Source organism: Brachycentrus maculatus, unplaced genomic scaffold (genome assembly GCF_059751285.1).
Source record: "Brachycentrus maculatus isolate JH-2025_06_01 unplaced genomic scaffold, ASM5975128v1 h1tg000055l, whole genome shotgun sequence".
NCBI lineage: Eukaryota > Metazoa > Arthropoda > Insecta > Trichoptera > Brachycentridae > Brachycentrus > Brachycentrus maculatus.
This window is the reverse complement of record NW_028280809.1, coordinates 285,001-305,848: the sequence shown is the minus strand read 5'-3', so window position 1 is coordinate 305,848 and position 20,848 is coordinate 285,001. Positions and strand designations below refer to the sequence as shown.

The 20,848-nt window shown below is 30.3% G+C and overlaps 1 protein-coding gene across 2 annotated transcripts in view; it reads right to left on the bottom strand.

The window, feature by feature from the left end:
* The window catches only part of Cht5 (Chitinase 5), a 29,415-nt gene that overhangs the window by 7,372 nt on the left and 1,195 nt on the right, over nt 1-20,848 (bottom strand). Inside the window, exons 1-7 of one of the 2 annotated variants that reach the window (XM_088278033.1) lie at nt 14,782-15,100; nt 8,281-8,346; nt 7,081-7,250; nt 6,140-6,305; nt 5,393-5,615; nt 1,169-1,292; nt 87-284 (exon numbers count right to left, since the gene is read on the bottom strand). In XM_088278033.1, coding sequence (XP_088134159.1) covers nt 87-284; nt 1,169-1,292; nt 5,393-5,615; nt 6,140-6,305; nt 7,081-7,250; nt 8,281-8,341 — 942 coding nt within the window. In that variant the 5' untranslated portion in view covers nt 8,342-8,346; nt 14,782-15,100. Of the gene's footprint in view, nt 1-86; nt 285-1,168; nt 1,293-5,392; nt 5,616-6,139; nt 6,306-7,080; nt 7,251-8,280; nt 8,347-14,781; nt 15,101-20,848 lie in introns of those variants that run through there. The other variant, XM_088278032.1, reaches the window with a different exon arrangement.

The following is a 20,848-nucleotide window of genomic DNA, read 5'->3' as shown; positions in this document are numbered from 1 at the left end:
CGTGAATCGAATCTGGGACCTCTAGCATGTCATCCAAACTTGGTAACTACTAGACTATGCAGGCAGACATTGAGTGATATACCGACCTCATAGTAAGACCAGAAGCCGGTGGCGTTTGTGTAAGGAGCCGGTTCTCCGCCTCCAGCCTCCTTGTTGATGTACGTGCCCAAGTCGTAGTTGGTGTTGCCCTGCGCGAGGGTGAAGGAGCGCCCGTAGAACGGTACCCCCACCACCAGCTTGTCCGGAGAGCATCCCATATCCACCCACAGCTGGAGACCGTCGTTCTGTGAATAGCAACACCATAAAGGAATGAGAGATAAAGACATACATGCCATCTGGTTATGTAGACTTTCGACACAAAGTTCAATAAATAAATAAACTGAATATGTAATAGTAAAATAATGTAATACGTACTACATTTGTGAGAGACACACTTAAGTTTACAGATTTGTTAGTATACAGTGAGGATATTGAAATTGTATTAATTTGGAATTAGTGCCACTGAATCAGTGAATCAGTGAACCAGTGATCAGATCAACGCTGTGATCCGATAACTCTATCAGTGTATATGAGAAAATATTACTAAGATCCGGTAGTTCACGAATGACCCATTTTTATATTAAAGAACATTTTTTATTGCGTTTCATGTGAGATGTTTGACGCGACTGTTAAACATCGCATGAAAAAGTTTGTTATGCTCAAAGTAGTGATAGTGACGATGAAATTGAAATGTTTATCTGATGATGAAATGATGAAATTAGAAGAATTCGAAAATGATCAGTAGTTTAAACTATCCAAGGACGAGCCAATTTTAGACGACCTTAACACATTTTTGTGATTTTTTTTCAGATTACCTTCATTTTTAAATATATGTATTATATGTTTATAACAAAATACTGTTTATTGAGTAATTTGATTGTTCTCCAACAATACCAGAAAGAAATCTTATAATTTGTCAATATTTGAGAATTGTTTAACCATATAAAGCCTCAGTCCATTTAATCACAGTAGTTTGAAAATGCTACGGCAAAAAAGGCGAAACAATTGTCACAAATTTTATTTTTATTCGTTTTTAATAATAAATTACAGTTTGGTAAAGTCTAAAACCCAGTGTTTGATTTTAATATATCATTTTTAAAAAATAAATTAAAACAGTAAATTTTTTTACCACATTGAGTTTTTCGTATGCCCATTGGTCATGTGGCCTCTTGTACAGCGGACTGTGGACGTCAGCGAATCCTGCCCAGTTTCCTCTCAAATCGTATGACATCACGTGGATGGCGTCTAGCAATCTGTAATACAAATAATGGAAATAATAAAAAAATAATAAAATGCCAGTTTGAGAAGCCGTGACAGCGGTCATAAAACAAAAGCAGGAGAATAATGAAATTCGTTTTAATTTATATTAATAACTCGCAGTATATGGCCATGCGTTGCTGTGGCTCAATCTGGTTAAATGAAAAAGAAATAAAATAGAAAAGATAAATTTCTAAAATGTATTATTTCAAAATGCTTGTGAAGAATTGAAAATATGAAAAAACTATGAAACAACAAATAAGCGACAGTTGTCAAGAAGCTCACTGTCCGGTTTAAGAAATGTTTAGTTTTGCATGATTTGCTGTGTCATTCAAAAGATGGCGTTGCGGTAAAAAGTAGTTTTTGGGATTTTTTTTACCTGCTATCTGTATTTATGTATGTCAGATAAAAACACGCGCATATTCAAATGCAAAGAGGAGATTTAAGATTTTGAATAAATAATAATTAAACAAAATATATTTTGTATATTATGGATAGGGAGATTGTTATTTATATGATTGTTTATATAAATAGCAGATTATCGGATTTTAGGAAATATGTGCCAATTTAATTAATATGAATTTAAATTTAAATAAAAAAATGTGTGCTTTTGTGCATTATTTTAAATCATTTGCATACAAATGTAATTATTAATGCTGTAAATAAAGTGTTCAATACAATTTATGGTGTTTTTTGCAGTTAAAAAGTACGAATCCAGTTTTCCATAAGATTAATGTCATCTCATTTGCATACACCTGAAATTTAATAGTCGGATAGCAAGATAATAAATAAATAAAAATACGGTTGTTTTAACCGTTACGAATAGCAAGGAAAAAAATAATTAATGATTTCGTGACAGATGTAGCATTCTGTACATGCAAATAAATACAAAAATAAATATATTAAAAAACAAATCAATGAATTATCTGGATTTAGCCTAACGTGAAAACTATGTTAATTTAATACCTTAGTCATTCAGGAATCGATGTCTTTCCCACTGTATAAAAATAATCTAGTTTTCATTAATAAAATAAAAACTTTCTTATAAGACCATTCTTTTGAGCTTATTAATGTAAAAATGACTATTTTCGAGAACTACATATCAACAGGAGAAAATACAAAAATATACACTGTAGTTTTTTTTGAAAAATAGTTTTTATAGTAATTGATAATAACATTTATTTTTTGTTTTTGAAGGTTGTATTTATGATTTCTTTGTTAAGTAATAAAAAGTGTAGATGCTATTAAAACATAATAATGAAACACTTGTATGAGACCATTTTTCAATTTATTAATGTAAACATAGACTTCGAGAACAACAGATGTTCTCATCAACACGTGAAAATACAAACTTGTATTCAGTATTTGATGAGAACATCTGTGGTTCTCAAAACTAGTCGCGATTACATTAATAAACTCAAAAATGGTATTTTACAAAAATTTGCATTTTATATTTAAGGCTGAGATCTCGAGCTTGTCTCAAGCGTCTAAATCAGTATCCATTGAGCCGCGGTCAGGGCTGCACGTGTGTCCACGCCCGATTTTTTCAAAGAATGGATATTGAATATGTTTTGTTTTTTTAAAATATATGGAAAAAATATTTTTATACACATTTTTTAAATTTATTACTTTTCAATATTTCTTTTCTTTTCATAGCCATATAATTATTTCGAAGAAATACTTATTTTTTCAATGCAAAAACGGTGTTTTAGGAAGAAGATCAATTACGTAAAATATTACCTGAATTTATAGAAAATGAAGTTGTAACTTAACGAATACCGGACCTTATACCAAAATTAATTAATACCAAATCAATATAAAAAATAATACAGTTATAATGATAACCTAATAGTTGGGGTACAATTTGAATCTGATTGAAGTTTTATTTTTGTGGTCTATGACAGGTTTGACCTCATTCAATGCTGAAAACCTTGTAAACTAGGGTAACAGCTGAAAATAATGAAAGTTAAGTACTCAATAATGTGTTATTTATTAAGTAAACTTACTAATTTAAAAGCTTTGTAAGATAATTATTTCTCTAGCTTTCGATAATTATTCGGGAATTTCTTTTGGGAAGAGAAATATGGCCTTGAATTAATTGTTTTAGTTGGCCTTAATTTGTAGAAGCATTTTAATTAAGTAAGGTAGAGAGGGTAGTTATTAGGCTTTTAAACTATTTAAAAAAAAGCTTTGAGTAGCATTAAAAGTTGTAAGCTTTAATACAGAGAATTTTATATACTTCAATTTTATCAACATCGGTATAATAATAATTTTTTGAGCATTTAAATGCTTTGTGTTAAAAATGTATTAAATTCATATGAATTAACTTAAAACTTTTGTCCGCCTCCGTAGTGTAATAGTCAGCACGCTCGGCTACCTTTCTGGAGGTCCCGGGTTCGATTCCCAAGGGGAGTAAAATAAATATAAGTGATTTTTTCACTGTCATATTTATTCAATATTACCCTGGACTGGTACCTGAAGCGGAGGGCTGATCACCTTTCCTTCATGTGGAAACGATCAAGATAACACTGCGTTTATATGACGCAGTGCCCTATGCACCATTGGGGTGCGGATAAGGGTTTTATTATTATTTGTTTTTAACTTAAAGATGTATGTATATACTGTTATTGGTCTCAGTAAAATAAAACAACAATTATTGTCTTATGATGAAAAGATTTTATTTGTTGGAATTAAATACAGTAAAAAACCTGTCTTGATACGGTAATTATAAATTGTGATATATTTAATTAATAATGATGAAAAAACACACCAAAAATGAATCACACCCAAACAGTGTGGTAACACAATTATCAGAAACATCGGACAAAAAAACATTTTTGTTACGTGATTTAACTGACAAGTTAATCCATAAAAATGACGTTTTACTGTATACATTTTTAAATATGAGTTTTTTTTCAGAAATTAAAAAATGCGTAATTTGTCAACAAGCAAAATAAGGTTGATGAAAAAGTACTTATAACTATTGATGTTTCAAAATTATCCATTACAAAATAATTTTTCATTAAAAACTTGATTGCGAACTTTTCTTTCGACCTCGTATATACCATAGCGCATATTCTTAGCATAAACATACGAAGCTTAATATAATATGTCAGTATGTGCCAGGTTATATCAGATAGTATTTATGATACACGTGAAATCAGTATGTAATCAAAAGGAGGTGTGCCAAAACAGCCTTGCTTACCATATTCTGAATAAAAATAAACTAATTTTGCCAAGTAGGTTTCAATATTATTTTGTCTTCATTTCACCCATAGGTTTCGCCGATTAGGTAACATGCACAAATACAGCCCTCAAATATGAGGCGAATGTAGTTGGAAAAAGGAGCAGAGTAAAACCAAGAAAAACCTGGCAAGTTCAGGTATATCAATATATATCATGAGGAGATGCATGAATGTGAAAGAGGCAAATAATGTTTGCAAAGACAGAATTTAGTGTGGCGTTCTATTTTCTCTGCCTTCACCTGCGGGAAGCGGCGTGATGGTTAGTTATTTTTCCTTTTCTGTGCGTGTCATGTCAAGTCCCCTGACTTCGACTATCACTCGAGGGTAATTATCCTTGTCTTGGGCAGCTCGCTCACTCCTTTCAAGAACGTCATAAATCAAAAAACATTTTTCAGGAGAACGTTTTTAAAGTTTAAAAATATTAAACAATATATTAAAAATAAATATGAAGGTAATTGTTGAACTTTTTGATGTGCAACAGATTTTTTTAGGTAAAACCTGAAGGTTTTTTTTCCATTTGAAAAATATATAGTATATTTAAAAAAATAATTAAACAATACCTTTTCTTCAAAATGCAAAAACAACACTTTCTGCCCTGTAGCGGGTAAATATCAAGTTAAAAATATGCAGATTTTGCTGAGATATAGTACATTTTTTTAATCATTTCGAAAACATGCACAACTGAAAATTGACGATTTTTGATATACGACGTTGTTGAAAGGAGTGAGCGAGCTGTAAACAGCCAATCCTGTCCTGATCCCCGCGCAATCACGTATAATCCCGACCCAGGAGATCCGTCTTCTACTCACACGTAAGTTAGTTAGTTAGTAAGTGTCGTAGTTATGACTCACTCGCACAGTTCCGGCACGTGGTAGCCCTCCTGCAGGCGGAACTTGGCCAGCGGCACGGCCATGGTGATCTCCCAGCCGCGCGCCTGGCGCAGGAAGGCCCTGCGCAGCTCCTCCACGAAGTACAGGAAGCGGTCCTTGTCGCCGAAGGAGCCGCCGCGGTCGGCCGCGCCGGGATACTCCCAGTCCAGGTCGAACCCGTCGAACCTGTACTTGTTCATGAAGGCTGGAACAAAAAGACACATCATAATAATACATGTAATTCTTTTCGGTCTTAGTCTTCATTGCTGAGGGTTGTGACCCTTGTCGAAGCAATTATAATAATAGTCTGAAGAAACAAGTAAGGAAGTGGCTTCTCTATATGGGACCAAAAAGTTGCAGTTGGTCACCCCACCGAGATAGAGACAACCAATAGCGAACAGTCATTGTTGCAATGTGTATTTTGTTCATATCGCTCACTCTTTTCAACAACGTTAAATATCAAAAATCGTCAATTTTCAGTTGCAGATGTTCTTGGAATGCCCAGAAAATGTACTATATCCCAGCAAAAGCAGCATATTTTTAACTTGATATTTACCCGCTACAGGGCAGAAAGTATTGTTTTTGCATTTTGAAGAAAAGGTATTATTTAACTATTTTTTTTTAATATACTAAATATTTTTCAAATGGAGAAAAAACATTCAGGTTTTCCCTAAAAAGATCTGTTGCACATAACTATTTATGACGATGATGAAATGAGACAGTACTAACCGACGATGCTTCTGATGAAGGTGGTCCTTTTGGCCTTGTCAGCCACCATGGCAGAGTACTTCTCTCCGCCCTCGGCCCAGCCGCCGACAGCGATCTGCAGCTTGAGATTTGGATACTTGGACCGGATGGATGTGAAGTTGGAGAACCCGTTTTTCTGCACGTCCAACTGGATGGCAAGTAAAAAATCAGTTAAAAAAAGTTGTCGAATCAAGCGCGTTTTTAGATATAATTTTTATGTGACTTTATACGATTTTAATATTTGATTTATTCATTTAATATAGTTACAAGAGTTTTTTTTATAATTTAATTAATTTTCTAGACATTTCTACTTTACAATCTTAAAATTAAGTACGCTGTTATATCTATGAAGAGACTTAGCTCTTGTGCTTGGAGAGGGACTTAAAGTTGATATTTATTGTTTATGTTTATGGGTTTTTTTTAAAATTACTATTTTTTTTAAATGTTTTTTTTTTTGCTTTGGTTTTACATGTATGTAACTCATTTTATTTATTTTTTTAGACATTGAATGTCTTCAATTTTTTTTAAAAAGGAAAACATATATTTTTTTAAATAATTGGAAACCAAATACTTCAATAACCTTCCTACAGATATAAAAAATGCTGATAATAAATTAAATACCTTATTTATATGTTAATCGAAAATAATACAAAAAACACAATAAAAAAATTATAGAAAAAAAATATATATATCGCCCATAAACATAAATAATAAGTGTAAGTCCCTCTCCAAACATAAGAGCTTAGTCTCTTTATTGGGAAGTACAGAGTATCTAATTTTATTGTTGTAAAGTAGAAATGTCTATAAAACGATTAAAATTATAAAAAAACTCTCGTAACTATATTTAAAAAAAATGACTTCATTATGAATTGATGTTTTATTTCATAAGCTTACAAAAAACAAATTTCAATTATTCCACTTACTTCTGGGTCAATGACGAGCACCTCCCAGTTGGAATCGTCCACTCCGATAAAGGAGTAAACCAAATGGGTGCAGAGCTCAGCTGGCACGTCTTCCAGTCCATACCTTCCTACGCCGGGCCTATAGACGGCCCAGTTACTGAAGTAGCATACTATGCGAGCTGGCTTGTCTCCTGGTAATGAATAAAAAAGTAATAGTTTCAAGAAATCTATGCAAGAAAATGAAAAGGGAATAAAAGACACTTGCTAAAAATATTTAAAAAGAATTAATAAAATTATTGTTCCAGTTCGAAAGTACCATCATCAGTATAACATCATGTACATAATTCAATACTCTCCGTATCATTCATCGTTCACTTTGTGTAATACCACTGTAGGTTGAAGTTGACCTGATGATGGAATGGTCATTCAGAAACCGGTAGACGTGAAGTAAAATTTTTAAGTGGTATTAGACATAGTGAACAATAAATGATACGGAGTGTTTTATTACCATACAAAAAAGTTGAGTATGCTTTTAAAATAAAATAAATAGATTTTTTTGACTTCTCTTTTTTTTGTTTATTTATTTAATAAAGTTACTTTTTTTAAACTATTTAATACAATTTCTTTACATTTCTACTAAATACAATCTTATAATTTTACTGGCGTTGAGCTTTTTCAAAAGAAGAGACTGAGCTCTAGTGCTTGGAGAAGGATATTTTTTTCAATTTGATCATTCTCATTGAGAAATCACCCGAATAGGTTTTAAAATAATCCTTTTAGGGCAAATTATGACGATTGGAGTCCAATTGCTTATTTTATAAAAAACTTATAAGACAACATTTTTAGCAATAATATTCAATTCACCATATATTTAAATGCGTAAAATTCTCAAAGTGTCTAAAATTGTAAAAAAATGGCGCTTAGGTATATCTTAAAATGCCTAGAAATGATCCATTTGAATTTCAAATAAAATATGTTTTATTATAATTTATACGTTCATATTTCTGGATGAAAATTGTATGTGTATTTTTAAATATACATCTCTCTGTTATCGAATTTGTAATGATTTTGAGAGATATCAATCATACCGATACAATAACAACATAAATTTATTCGATCGTGATATATTACTTGTGAATGAGGTCTCTGAAAGAAAGTCGAATGCAAAAGAAAACGCCATTGTTATTTTAAAAATGTAAATTAATGCAAAAATATAGGTACCGTATGCTGATGCCGCGATGGCTGCTAGAACAAGAAGAGGGAGATATGTCGACAAACCCATGATTTCTGGAACAAAGCAATTTATTTGATTTATTATACAATACACAGGTAGATATAAAATCAAGCTGAAATAAAATTAAAAAATCACATATATTTTAAGATGATTTTTATCCTCGCAATAATAATGAATTATGTATTGGTATCACTGAAAATAAAGCCATCCACTCCTGAATTTCGTTTTTCTTTGTCTTTTTAGAAAAGATAACAATAACAGTCGAACATATATCAAAAGAAACTCAGGTTTTTCTACCAATTTTTGATATTCATTTTCTTTCTGAATCTACAAAAAATGTTTAAAAAAAAAAATGGAAAAGTAATTTCACTTTTAATCCAAGTAGGATCATGAAATTAGGACTAATAGAAAATATTTATTGTAACTGCAGAGAGTTAGTAGCATTCCATTTGAATTTTTGGGTAATATATTCCAAATTAAGCACGGTTATTGGATTGAATTCTATTTTATTTACATTCTATGATGTGACACGTTTCGTCTTATCAAGACATTAATAAGACAAAACGGGTCACATATTATCATAAATATGGAAATAAAAGTAGAATTCAATCCAATAACCGTGTTTAATTTTGGATATATTACCCAACTAATGGAAAAACCAATTTGATTTCCAAATTCTAATAAACGAAAAAAAAATAGGTATCATATTTGTTGATTAAATATGTACTTTAATGCTCCTTAATATCAACAACTCGTATAATTTTAATTTTTTGTATATATGTACTTATGTTTGTATATTTATGAGTATATTTGTTTACCTAAAAGACCATATATGTAGATATACATATAAGGTTTTTAATTTTTAAAATGCGAATTTCTATGTAAACTCACGTATTTTATCCAACAGTTTCTTGCCTTTCCCAAAATATTGTAGTTTAATAATTTTATATAAAGTACCTATCCAAAATACTTTAGACTTAAGAAACTGAAAAGACAATATTAAAAAATGTGAAAAACTGAAAAATCGTAACGACAAAAGAAACAAGAAAAATAAAAAAAAATAAAAAAATTTCATGTAATGAAAAAATCTTGAAAAATATATGAGTAAAACTCAATTTATAATTATTATTGCACGTAAAATACTAACCATCAAATTAGTTAAAAACAGGGCGTCTTACAAATAACTGAACTCCTAACGATAAGACACGACTTTTATACCATCCATTATCGCTAAAATTTCCGCAATAATAATTGATAAAAGAAAATCGTTATTGGAAAACTGCGACAATATTGGAGAAGTAAACAAAACTATAGAAAACGCGTGTTATAATGTGCAGTCTGACGCACTATGGAAATTGTGCAATGCGATCTTTTACGTGGCTGCAAGGACAAACAATGACGCACCCCTATCTAAATGCATATCGTAGAAAATTTATATGCTACGGCTAAACTTCTAAACTACAGTAAAACCTCGTTATAACGGACCTCATTTTTGTAATTAAGAAAGTTTATTATAAAAAAAAGCAAACTTTGAAAGTGCAAACAAAATTTGATTCCCTTTTCAAAGCAGGATTACTAAAAGCAAATGCGTCGATATCAAACAGCAACGTCGCTTCATAACGAGTATCCGGAGACGATAAATAGAATTTTGTTTGTATTTTGTATTGTTCGTTTGTATCTAAAAACTGTTCAAAAACAGTGTTAAAAAAGGTTTTTTTGATTTATTTTAAACCTATTTTTATATAACGGATTTTCGGCTTTAACGGACACCCTTTCCCCCTAATTAGTTCGTTATATCGAGGTTTTACTGCATTTGAAACTAAGTTGGCTAGCTAAGAGAGTAAAGATATTCGGTTCCAGCCAAGCAGTCGACCATAAAAGGTGATAAAATACATCATACAATCCCGATCCAGTAGACGAATGTGTGCAAAAATCGAAGTGCGGCTGAATAAAACATGAGGATGTCAGAAAGGAATGTTAAGCCTAGTTTGGGGTTGTGAAAAATATATGACGAAAGGGTTTTTGAGTTTGTTCGGACATGTTTATTTGTTTGTTTGGCAAACGTGAATGGGAGAACAGAACGAGGACGGACAAGAATTCGGTGTGACCAAATCAATCAAAATCTAAAATTTGGTCATGTCAAAAGTTGAAATTAACTGATGAATTTAATTCAATAAATATTTATAATTATATATTTCTTCTTTGATAACTGCCATGGAAATATCACAGCCTCTATTTTTTACGTTTTTTAAAATACAAGTAATATTCAATACATCGTCACATGAAAGCAGAACTGTCCTAACTGCATAAAAGTAAAGTTTACATGAAAGACTATTAAACTTTTGAAAGCAATTTTTTTAAGAGTTAAAAGTAAAATTTCATTTTAAATATTTATATTCATAATGTTAGAATAGCTAATTACTTAAATTAAGATTTATCTACACATTCAAATCAGTAGAATCAAGAACGTCATGTATGAATAAAAATATAATTGACGTGTATACCACTTAGGATAGTCCTGCATTCAGATATGGAAATGACCTTATTATTTACACGCAAGTCACCAGTTCCAAAACTGTGCGGGAAGATACCCTGTCAGTTTCGCATGGTTTTTATATGCTATTTCGCGGTGTGTTTCATAAAAAAATTGGGAACCACTGATATGAGTTTTACAGTAACCACACACCTTAATTATTACGTTTATCTTTGTTATAGTATCTCATAAGCCCTTTAGTGCTTTATAGTGCTATAAAACGCATACATAATTATCATTGCTGTAGGTGTAATAATTTCTCCATAAAACTAATGAATGTGTATAGTATAATAGTTATGTTTACCTACAATACACAAAAAACATTTTTTGACAGTAGATGAAGAAGAATATGGAAGTCTGGACATCTACGGGGCTTACGACCGTCACAGGCTGGTTCAAGTGATCACTTTACACATGTGTAACATTCACCAATTATACGCATGATTGGCAACCTCACTACTCAAATTCTTGGAACTTCTATATGTATAGGTCAAATTCGAAACGAAATGCTTGAATTCCTAGAATTTCACTATAGGCATCTATGGTAAGATGAAAGAAAGTTTTTATTAAGCAGAAACTCTTTCATTTGTATGAGAGGTCTGAATCTTGGATTATATTCACACACTCGAGAAACGCTAGAAAATATTATTATTATTTTAACTCGTAATTTGACCAGTTAAATCATTTACAACATTTCGAGTGTGCCCAAATACTTGTTAAAAATCTTTATTATTTCCGCTTATAGAAGTTATTTTTCTTATTATTTTTTGACATCTCATCAAAGATGAAAAAGAATATGGAAGTCTTGGGATTTACGGGGCTTTCATTTTTATTTCTATGTTGAGATATCAACAAAAAAAATATATGAAAAATAACTCCTAATTGGAGATAATCTCGATTTGTGAACAAGTATTTGGATACACTTAAAATGTTGAGAACAAGAACATACTTTAGATATAGATAGAACATATTGTAGATATGTTTATATTGTGGATGTCGTATAGGATGTATGAGAAAAAAGAGAGAATTTAAAGATAAAATAAAGAAAGGAAATTTAGAGTACTTTGGCCATTTTATGAGCGGAGAGAAAAACGAAGTAATAAACGTGAGAAGTAGTAAACGCAGCATAGGAAATAGACGTATATCCTAGCTTAAATACATGAGAGAGGGTCTCACTGTAGACCAAATCGCTATATGGATTGGCTGTAGACAAAGTATAAATTGCCACAACGATTGCCAACAATTACACAATATGAAAAATAATTGTTTTATATCGCTCACTCCTTTTAACGTCATGTATCAAAAAACTTGATTTTTCAGGAGATCGTTTTTAAAAATATCAAGCCACTTATTGATATTTTTACTGTGCAACAGATCTTTTTAGGTATAACCAGAATGTTTTTTCTCCATTTGAAAAATATTTAGTTTATTTAAAAAAAAAACAATACCCTTTCTTCAAAATGCAAAAACAACACTTTCTGCCGTGTAGCGGGTAAATATTAAGTTGAAAATATGCCACTTTTACTGGGATATAGTACATTTTTTGGGCATTCCGAAAACATGCACAACAGAAAATTGACTATTTTTGATATATGATGTTGTTGAAAGGAGTGAGCGATATGTAGTATAATTTCTTAGTAAATAACTTAAAATCTGAATATAAATATCTGTAATTGTTTAATTATATACACGGATATTTAAATTGATTATTTTTTCTTATTTAATATTTAAATTTAGTTCAATATTGCTATAAAATTATACTTTAATATTTCAACTACGTATTTCTACTTAAAAATGTCTTATTCTAGTTACGCTATGATCCTCTAAAGAGACTAAGCCATTATACTTGGAGAGAGACTTATAATCAATATTGATTAGTTTTACTTAATTAAGGATATAATAGTCTTTTTTCCTAGTACAATTTTTTGTGTTTTTTCAATTTCTCATGTATAAAAGGCATTTTTTACCACCTATGTATTTCTTATAATTTCTTAATGCTTGTGGATATACAATATTTATGCAGCTATCAAGAAGCACATTGTACGCGATGAGAAATTATTAGTATCATGTGCATTGTTATTACGTACAAATAACTTTTTTTAAGCAGTTTTATCGTTTTTACAGGTAAAAAAACACCTATTAAAAGAGAAATATTTAAATGTATTCTAATGTTACATTTTGTTTAAACTTCGAATGAATCATTAATAACTTAATGAAATTTAAAAAATTTAACAAACGAACATACTCCACATATTAGTAAGGCATTATTGTTTTTGTATAATAAACTGTTATTTAAAATGTTACTTAATAAGCCCTTAAAAAGTTTTAAACTGATTAAACCTGTATTCCAGTAACGCGTATCCTACCCCATCTATTTAAAACCATCATTTTCAAACGAACCCTTCTCTTGTATTCATATAACCTTCATATCAATGACCTATGAATACGTCAAATATATATGTATATACTCGTATATATATAGAATACGACAAAAACAACATAATTTAATTTTTGATTGATACTAACAAGACTCACTGTATTGCGTGTGATCTAAGTTAGATAAAAATAAATTTTCATATAAAAGGCATAGGGGATGAATACGACGATCAACCCTACCCTTTCGTGATTTGTGTAATCATTTATATATTAAAATCTAAACAAACCAAAAAACATCGAAATGGGTAAGCTGCATCATTAAAGGTACAATAGATAAAATACTTTATGGTTTTTGAATTACTAACCAACAAAAAAAATACATTATTTATTTATTGATTTGGCGTTTAATTTGTAGAACTCCATTTTAATTTGTGTATTAATTTTAAATCAAACACAGATTTTTTGAGTCTACTAAGTTGTATTTTATTAACAAAAACACAAAAAATTGATAATGCCCTAACAAGGCGAAACTATTGTCACAATATAATTTTTTATGTGTTTTTGTTAATAAAATACAACTTAGTAGGCTTAAAAAATCTTTGTTTGATTTAAAATTAATACATAAAAAAAAAACCTTTTATTGGAATTTAATTATGAAAATATTTCGTTCTGATAATTTAATAGAGGCTGAAATATTGTATACGCACTAGTATTGCCAAATTAAGTTTATTGTAATTTCTTTCAATAGAGGTGTATTTTAAATATGGTTATTTAAAAAAATCTTATTTAAAGAAAAAAACACAATGGTTTTCATTCGGACATTAACGATTTAACTGTTACGTTACGTGAAATATATTATCTTCATATATATTTATTTCTAAACTTTGGCATGTTGAAACCGGTTTTCGTTGAGTATTGCCAGAAAATTACTATTACCTACCGAAAATATAGTGAATATTTGTTTTTTTTAGTAAATAGAAGTGAAGTTAAATTAAGAATGATATTATTTACATTTTTATGTTAATTTTTAAAGTTTAAACATCAATTTCCGTGTGTAATAGATTCACAGGTTATTTTTTGATATTTGTGTATCAGATTTTTTTATAATTGGAATTTCACTGCGCAATTTATAACAACTATAAACTTTAAATACATTTAAAATATTTTTGTTTTTATTAAATATATGTTTGAATTTTATCATTTTTCCGTTAGCCTAAGCGGTTTATTATTAATATTAGGTATCAAATTGTAAGTTTGAACCAAGAAATTCAGACTCAGAGTCCGCAACCTAACCACGGGGCCACAACCCGACACAAGTTCACTTTGTAAAAAGTGTGTAAACGTAAAAAAAAGCTGTAAAAATAGGGTGTGTCAAAAAAATACTTGTTTATAATTTTTTATATAAAAATATTTATTTGGCAGTTAACACTTTTTGCCAGTGTCAAGTCTTTATTTATTTACAAACAATATAATAAAAAAATCATAAATGCTTTATTATTTTAGAGATTAAGATGAGAATTATAGAATTTGGAATAGAAAGAATGTTGGATACTTGTATGGGGAGTTGAACGTTACTTACATGAGTATTGACTGACCGCACAGTTTTATATCACTGAACCATATCTCACAGAATTAGGGTATAATTATCGGGTAGCCTGTTCAAACAATAATTAGTCGGTTAGCAACAAGACGATCGGTCCAATAGTGCAGAGAACTGTTGGGCCAATGACTGGAAACAAAGCATTGGATTGTACTAATCCGTTAGTAGGCAGGCGACACTCTAATTATCCCATTTCAAGATGAATCTCATGAATTATTATCAGTTTGGGACAGGACAAGTCTTGGAGATATTCGCCCTAACGGTACACCGGAACAAGATTCGGTGTCTGAATGGAACTGGTTTGCAGATTCGGGTAAATGACCGGACCGGATAATCGAAACGTGTTGACAAAATTTTGTTTGGTGCATTTCTTAGTGCATATATGTTATATATACACTTTTTTTAAACATATTTGTTTTGCTCAGAACAAAAGGTTGATTATGTATATAAGCGGATGATGTTGTTATAAATAACTTTGTTGTTATAACGAAGAGAAATAAAACTTATAAGAAAAACGGTTTTTGCGAAAATGTTTTGATAAAAACAGGCAATCGAAGGCGCTAGAAACAAATTTACAAAGGAAGATTCTATCAAAATGGGAAAATCAGTTAGTTATTGAGGCCAAATATTTGTACACAAAACTATCAAACTAACCATCACGCCGCTTCCCGTAGGGGCAGGCGTAGGGAATAGAATGCCAAACTAATCTGTCTTTGCACACAATCTTTGACTCTTTCACATTCATACATCTCCTCATACATACCCGCCGATTATTCCGACTTTTGACCTGACTAGCTTCAAGTATTTGAAACACTTGGTCATGCCAAGTTAAAACCGTCATACCAATAAATACATATATGATAAAAACCCATTTCATCGTAAGTGCAAAGGTATTTTAAACAAATTTACAAACGATATAATTGCTACATTAATTTTCAACATAAAAGTGAATAATATTTCTTGCAACTCAACTTTATCATAAACCTACTTTATAATGAATTGTCAATCAATTTTATTTCATAAGAAATGAGAATTATACAGTCTTAATGGATTTAAACACCATATAATAGGCGTACACTATCTGTGATATATATACTAATAAGAAAATAGTGCACAAAAACGTCACATAATACCTAACAATACTGTTGATGCTTATTGTGTGTGCAAAAGTACCAACTATGAAAGTTCCTGAAACAAAGTGAACAATAGCTAAATAGCTCTTAGACTTCCAGTAGAAATATACTACTAGGTTTCGTACAATGGAGTAAATATGAATGCGTAAACTAATAATAACCTGCTCTTTCATTGAAGGTACCCCACACTGATTTCGCAAGAGAAAATACAGCTTTAAACAAACTGCATTCATTGCAGATGTTAATACCTTTATGTTAGAGCTGCGTAAAACAGCTACACAAATTATTTAGTGAATTTTCTTACTGTAGATTCATTAAAATTTTAAAAAACTAATACGCAGCTTTATACAATTATAAGAGGTAGAATTAACTAACTTAGAATTAACAAAATAAAATAAACTCGTTATTTTAACCAGATATGACAGAGTATTTATTTATTTAAATTTTCATGTACATGACAGCAAAGTCAGGTACAATATACAAACATTCCTATATTTTTTAAATGCCCAAAAGAAAATAACAGAAAGCGTACAAAAAATAATAAAATGTACGAAATAAAGAAAGATCATAAACAAAAGAAAATCACAAATATACGTCATGTCATAGTACATTTATTATCCGAGAGGAATTGCCTAAATCTAGTAGTGCTGAGACGAAAGAGATCTACCTCTCTTGGTAGAATTAATCTAGAGTTTTCGATAGTGCATTTCAATTAATTAAAGTAAATTAAAACATAAAATTTCAATAAAGAAACCAACGCTTTGGAATGGGTATCAAGATACTGATATGCGATGAGATATAAGTCATTTAGACGTCAAAGAATGCATAGCAAATAGCGGTTTTATGTTTTTACAAGCTTTGTTTTTCTTACAATAACTGGTTTTACAGCGTTGGCGACATTGTCAGACTAGACTGGAAGGATTTAAACGATTGGGATAGTGTTAGCCTCTCCGTAAACGGGCATTTTCATGCAAATGTATGACTCCCGTATGAAAAATCCGAACACGAAATAGTTTCCGGTAAGAAAAAAAAACGATCGATGTTATTGGTACGCAGTTTTTGTACAGGATTCATGTGTTAGGAATTTTAAAAGAAGAAAAACGCTGGTTTTTGCTCTAGCTTACGGAGAGAATGTATGAAAAAGAATGGGCTATATTGAAATAAACATTATTAAAAAAATCTGTGAATAAAGCGATGATTAATACGACAAACGTTTAAGATATGTAGCATATTATATTCAACAAACCAAGATATATAAAATCACTATGGTTATATGGTATCATTAAATCATAAGAAAAATAACTGTTTTGTCGACAAGATTCGAACTCGATACATGTAGATATTATTTACATGAAAAAGTACCTGACATAACATTTGAGACCAAGATTTCGAATCTTGGAGAAGAACAGAACAGGCGCCGTGGCGTAGTTGGGTAGACGCTGCGAAACTGGCGTAGCGGGTTCGATTCACGCCAAGTGCAAAATAAACTCCAGAAATATTTATTTTCAATTGGTTTGGGTGTTTGTGATGTATTTTCAACAATTTACCTTCCCTATCTTTACTATCCTACCTGCAGACAAGTCTCTTAATGTAGAGGCTTTGCGGGTTATTCCTTAAAAAAAAAGATTTCGCATGATTTGATGACTTCATACTGATTATTCTCTCTTTATTTAAATAAACTATATTTTTTTAAATATCTTATTACATACGGCTTGTTAACTTAATTTCATATTGTGGTTCAAATGTTTATTAATTGGTTCAAATGTAATTCAATGTATATTTAATTAAAAAAAATATTTTTATTTTTTGATATCTATCGTATTCTTTCAGTGCCTTTTATTAAAATTTAAAATAAAATGTACCCACACACAGGCCATGCCTTTGTGGGATCTTTTTTTGTTAATATTATAAATTAGTATATTTTTTTGTGTCGGGTTGTGGTCCCGTGGTTAGTGTCGCGGACTCGACAAAGTCGGAGTTTCTCGGTTCGAATCCACTCTACTACAATTTGATATCTATTTCTAATAATGAACCACTTAGGCTCACAGAAATAGTATGAAATTGAAATATTTGTGTTAATAATAAAAACACAAATATTTCTCTTTAAAAAAAATGCACACAATACATAGATTTTTCTGATTTCAAATCAAAAGCAAATACTTTTTTATCTGACGAATTGTGCTTTTGTCCTGTCTGCGCCTGTATATTGAAAACAATGAATGGTCGTACTGAATACAAAATACAAGTGTTCTAGAAATCTGAGTAGCTACCCACGTACACGCTCCTAATTATTAATATCTAGTCATATGTGCGTATGTGTCTAGTAGAGAAGTAGAGGATGCGTCACTATTCACTATCAAGCATTATGGAGGGAAAGTTGATATCAACTGTGAATAGTAAAATGGCATGAGCGATATTATTATTTTTTGATTTCATTAATTGATTCGGCAGTCACTTTGTGGTAAAATCTATCCATTTTTAATTAATGTTTTACTTAGTAAATACCACTATTTCTTAAAATCTACTGCGACACGTGTTTCGATGCATTCCGCATCATTTTCAAACACCGTATGTGAAGCTAATTCTAAATTTTAGAGTTGGGTCCTTGGGACGTTGGAGGTTGAAGAGGGGGTAGTAGCTGTTTCTTATTTTTATTTATTAGTTTAATTTTTATTTTTTATTTTTATTTCTTATCAGTGGGAACATGTCTATGTCATTTTGTCTATGTTCCCACTGATAAGAAAAAAAAATTAATAAATAAAAATAAGAAACAGCTACTACCCCCTCTACAACCTTCAACGTCCCAAGGACCCAACTCTAAAATTTAGAATTAGCTTCACATACGGTGTTTGAAAATGATGCGGAATGCATCGAAACACGTGTCACAGTAGATTTTAAGAAATAGTGGTATTTACTAAGTAAAAGATTAATTAAAAATGGATATTATATTTTTGGTTTATTTAAAAGTACGAAACGTTATTCGAATTATACAAAGAGATTTCAGTGCCTCGATGATTAAAAAAAAAAAGTTAATAAAAATATAATTTTCTACGGAATATTACTCAGATCATATTTTTTACCATTTAATATAAAACTATCTGTACCCGGCCACGCGTTGCTGTAGCTAAGAGTTAAATGAAAAAGAAAGAAAAATCATAGCACTCATTTCTTATATGTTTAATTTCTCAATGCTTGTGGGTATACAATATTTTAGAGGCTGTCAAAAAATACGCTGTCCGCCATGTGCAATTTTTAGTATTGCGTCTTGATATTACGTTTAACAGATGGCGCTGCCATTGCAGCGCCATCTGTGAAATTATTTTATTTATTTAAATACATGGGTAAAATCACCCATAAAATTTAAAGTACATGCGTGTTTGAATGCTAAGTTGTGTAAATATTTTAAAGCAATCTGCGAACAACCTAAGGATATTTGAGATATTGAGCAAAATAACATATACCATATATTTTCAATTACATTAGATTCAATGTTATGTAAAATCTAGTAGCTCTATTTAAAGCGCAAGATTTAAAACATTTCCTTTGTATTACGAGCTAATATACCAACATTGAAAGGTTTATATATTGGAAAATTTTCTCACGAATGAGGAACGAGGAAGTAATTGGAAAATTATTCTTATTTTCTCAATTAAAATAAATACCTGCATATCATGTTCATATAATGGTTGTTGGAGTTATGTGAAAAGGAAAAAGTAGTATGGTATGCTTTACAATGGCAAAAAATGCTTTTTAAAATGATACTTTGTATTTTGATATCGATTAATGATAAATATATTGTAGAATTGATACTTTGTGTCTTAATATCGATGAATGATAAATGTCTTTTAGAATTGATACCTTGTGTGTTAATATCGACTTATGATAAACATCTTTTAAAATTGATACTTTGTGTCTAAATATCGATTAATGATGAATGCAAATTATACAAATTATGCAATTATATACTACTATAAAGTGACTGCCAGATCAATTAATGAAGTTAGATGACTTTGCTTCAAGACTTTTATTTCAAGTGATTTAGACATTTTAAAACTATTATTTGAAACGTATTCTCAGAATTAAAGTAAGCGTAAATAAATAAATATTTTTCAATTATTTTTTTAATGGAATTAAGCAACAAAAAAATGTTTTATGTTATACTCGACGTGGTGAAACACAAAGTGACTGCAAAGTGACCACAAAGTGACTGCCAGATCAATTAATGAAGTTAGATGACTTTGCTTCAAGACTTTTATTTCAAGTGATTTAGACATTTTAAAACTATTATTTGAAACGTATTCTCAGAATTAAAGTAAGCGTAAATAAATACATATTTTTCAATTTTTTTTTTCATGGAATTAAGCAAAAAAAATGTTTTATGTTATACTCGACGTGGTTTATGTTATACTCGACGTGGTTCGTTAACTTCATCTAATCGACAACCGGATGACTTTTAGAAATAAATCCCAATTGTACAAAGTTCAAAAAAACCTTCAAAAAGTGTTATTATTGATAAAGAGAACCGGAAATCAAATTCGTAGCGTAGTTTATTTGTATATTTTGAATGAAACGAGGCAGTTTTATTGGTAGAAAAAAATGTAGGTTGAAAATATTATTGAAAGAACGCGAAATAAAATAACACGCGTAATATATGGGTTAGCAGATACAAATTCTCAAACCACTATTGGTACGGTCGACATTCTTTCATATCTCATCCATTTTTATTCTCCATTTTATTTTTTTCAGACCTTTTTTATTTATAACTATTTGAAAGAACCTCAAAATGATAAGGGAAAATACTTTTCTTAAGATTGGTAGAGAAAAATACTGTATTTTTTGACATTTCAACATAGATGAAGAAGAATATGGAAGTCTTGGTATTTACAGGGCTTATAACCTATCCTAGGCTGGTT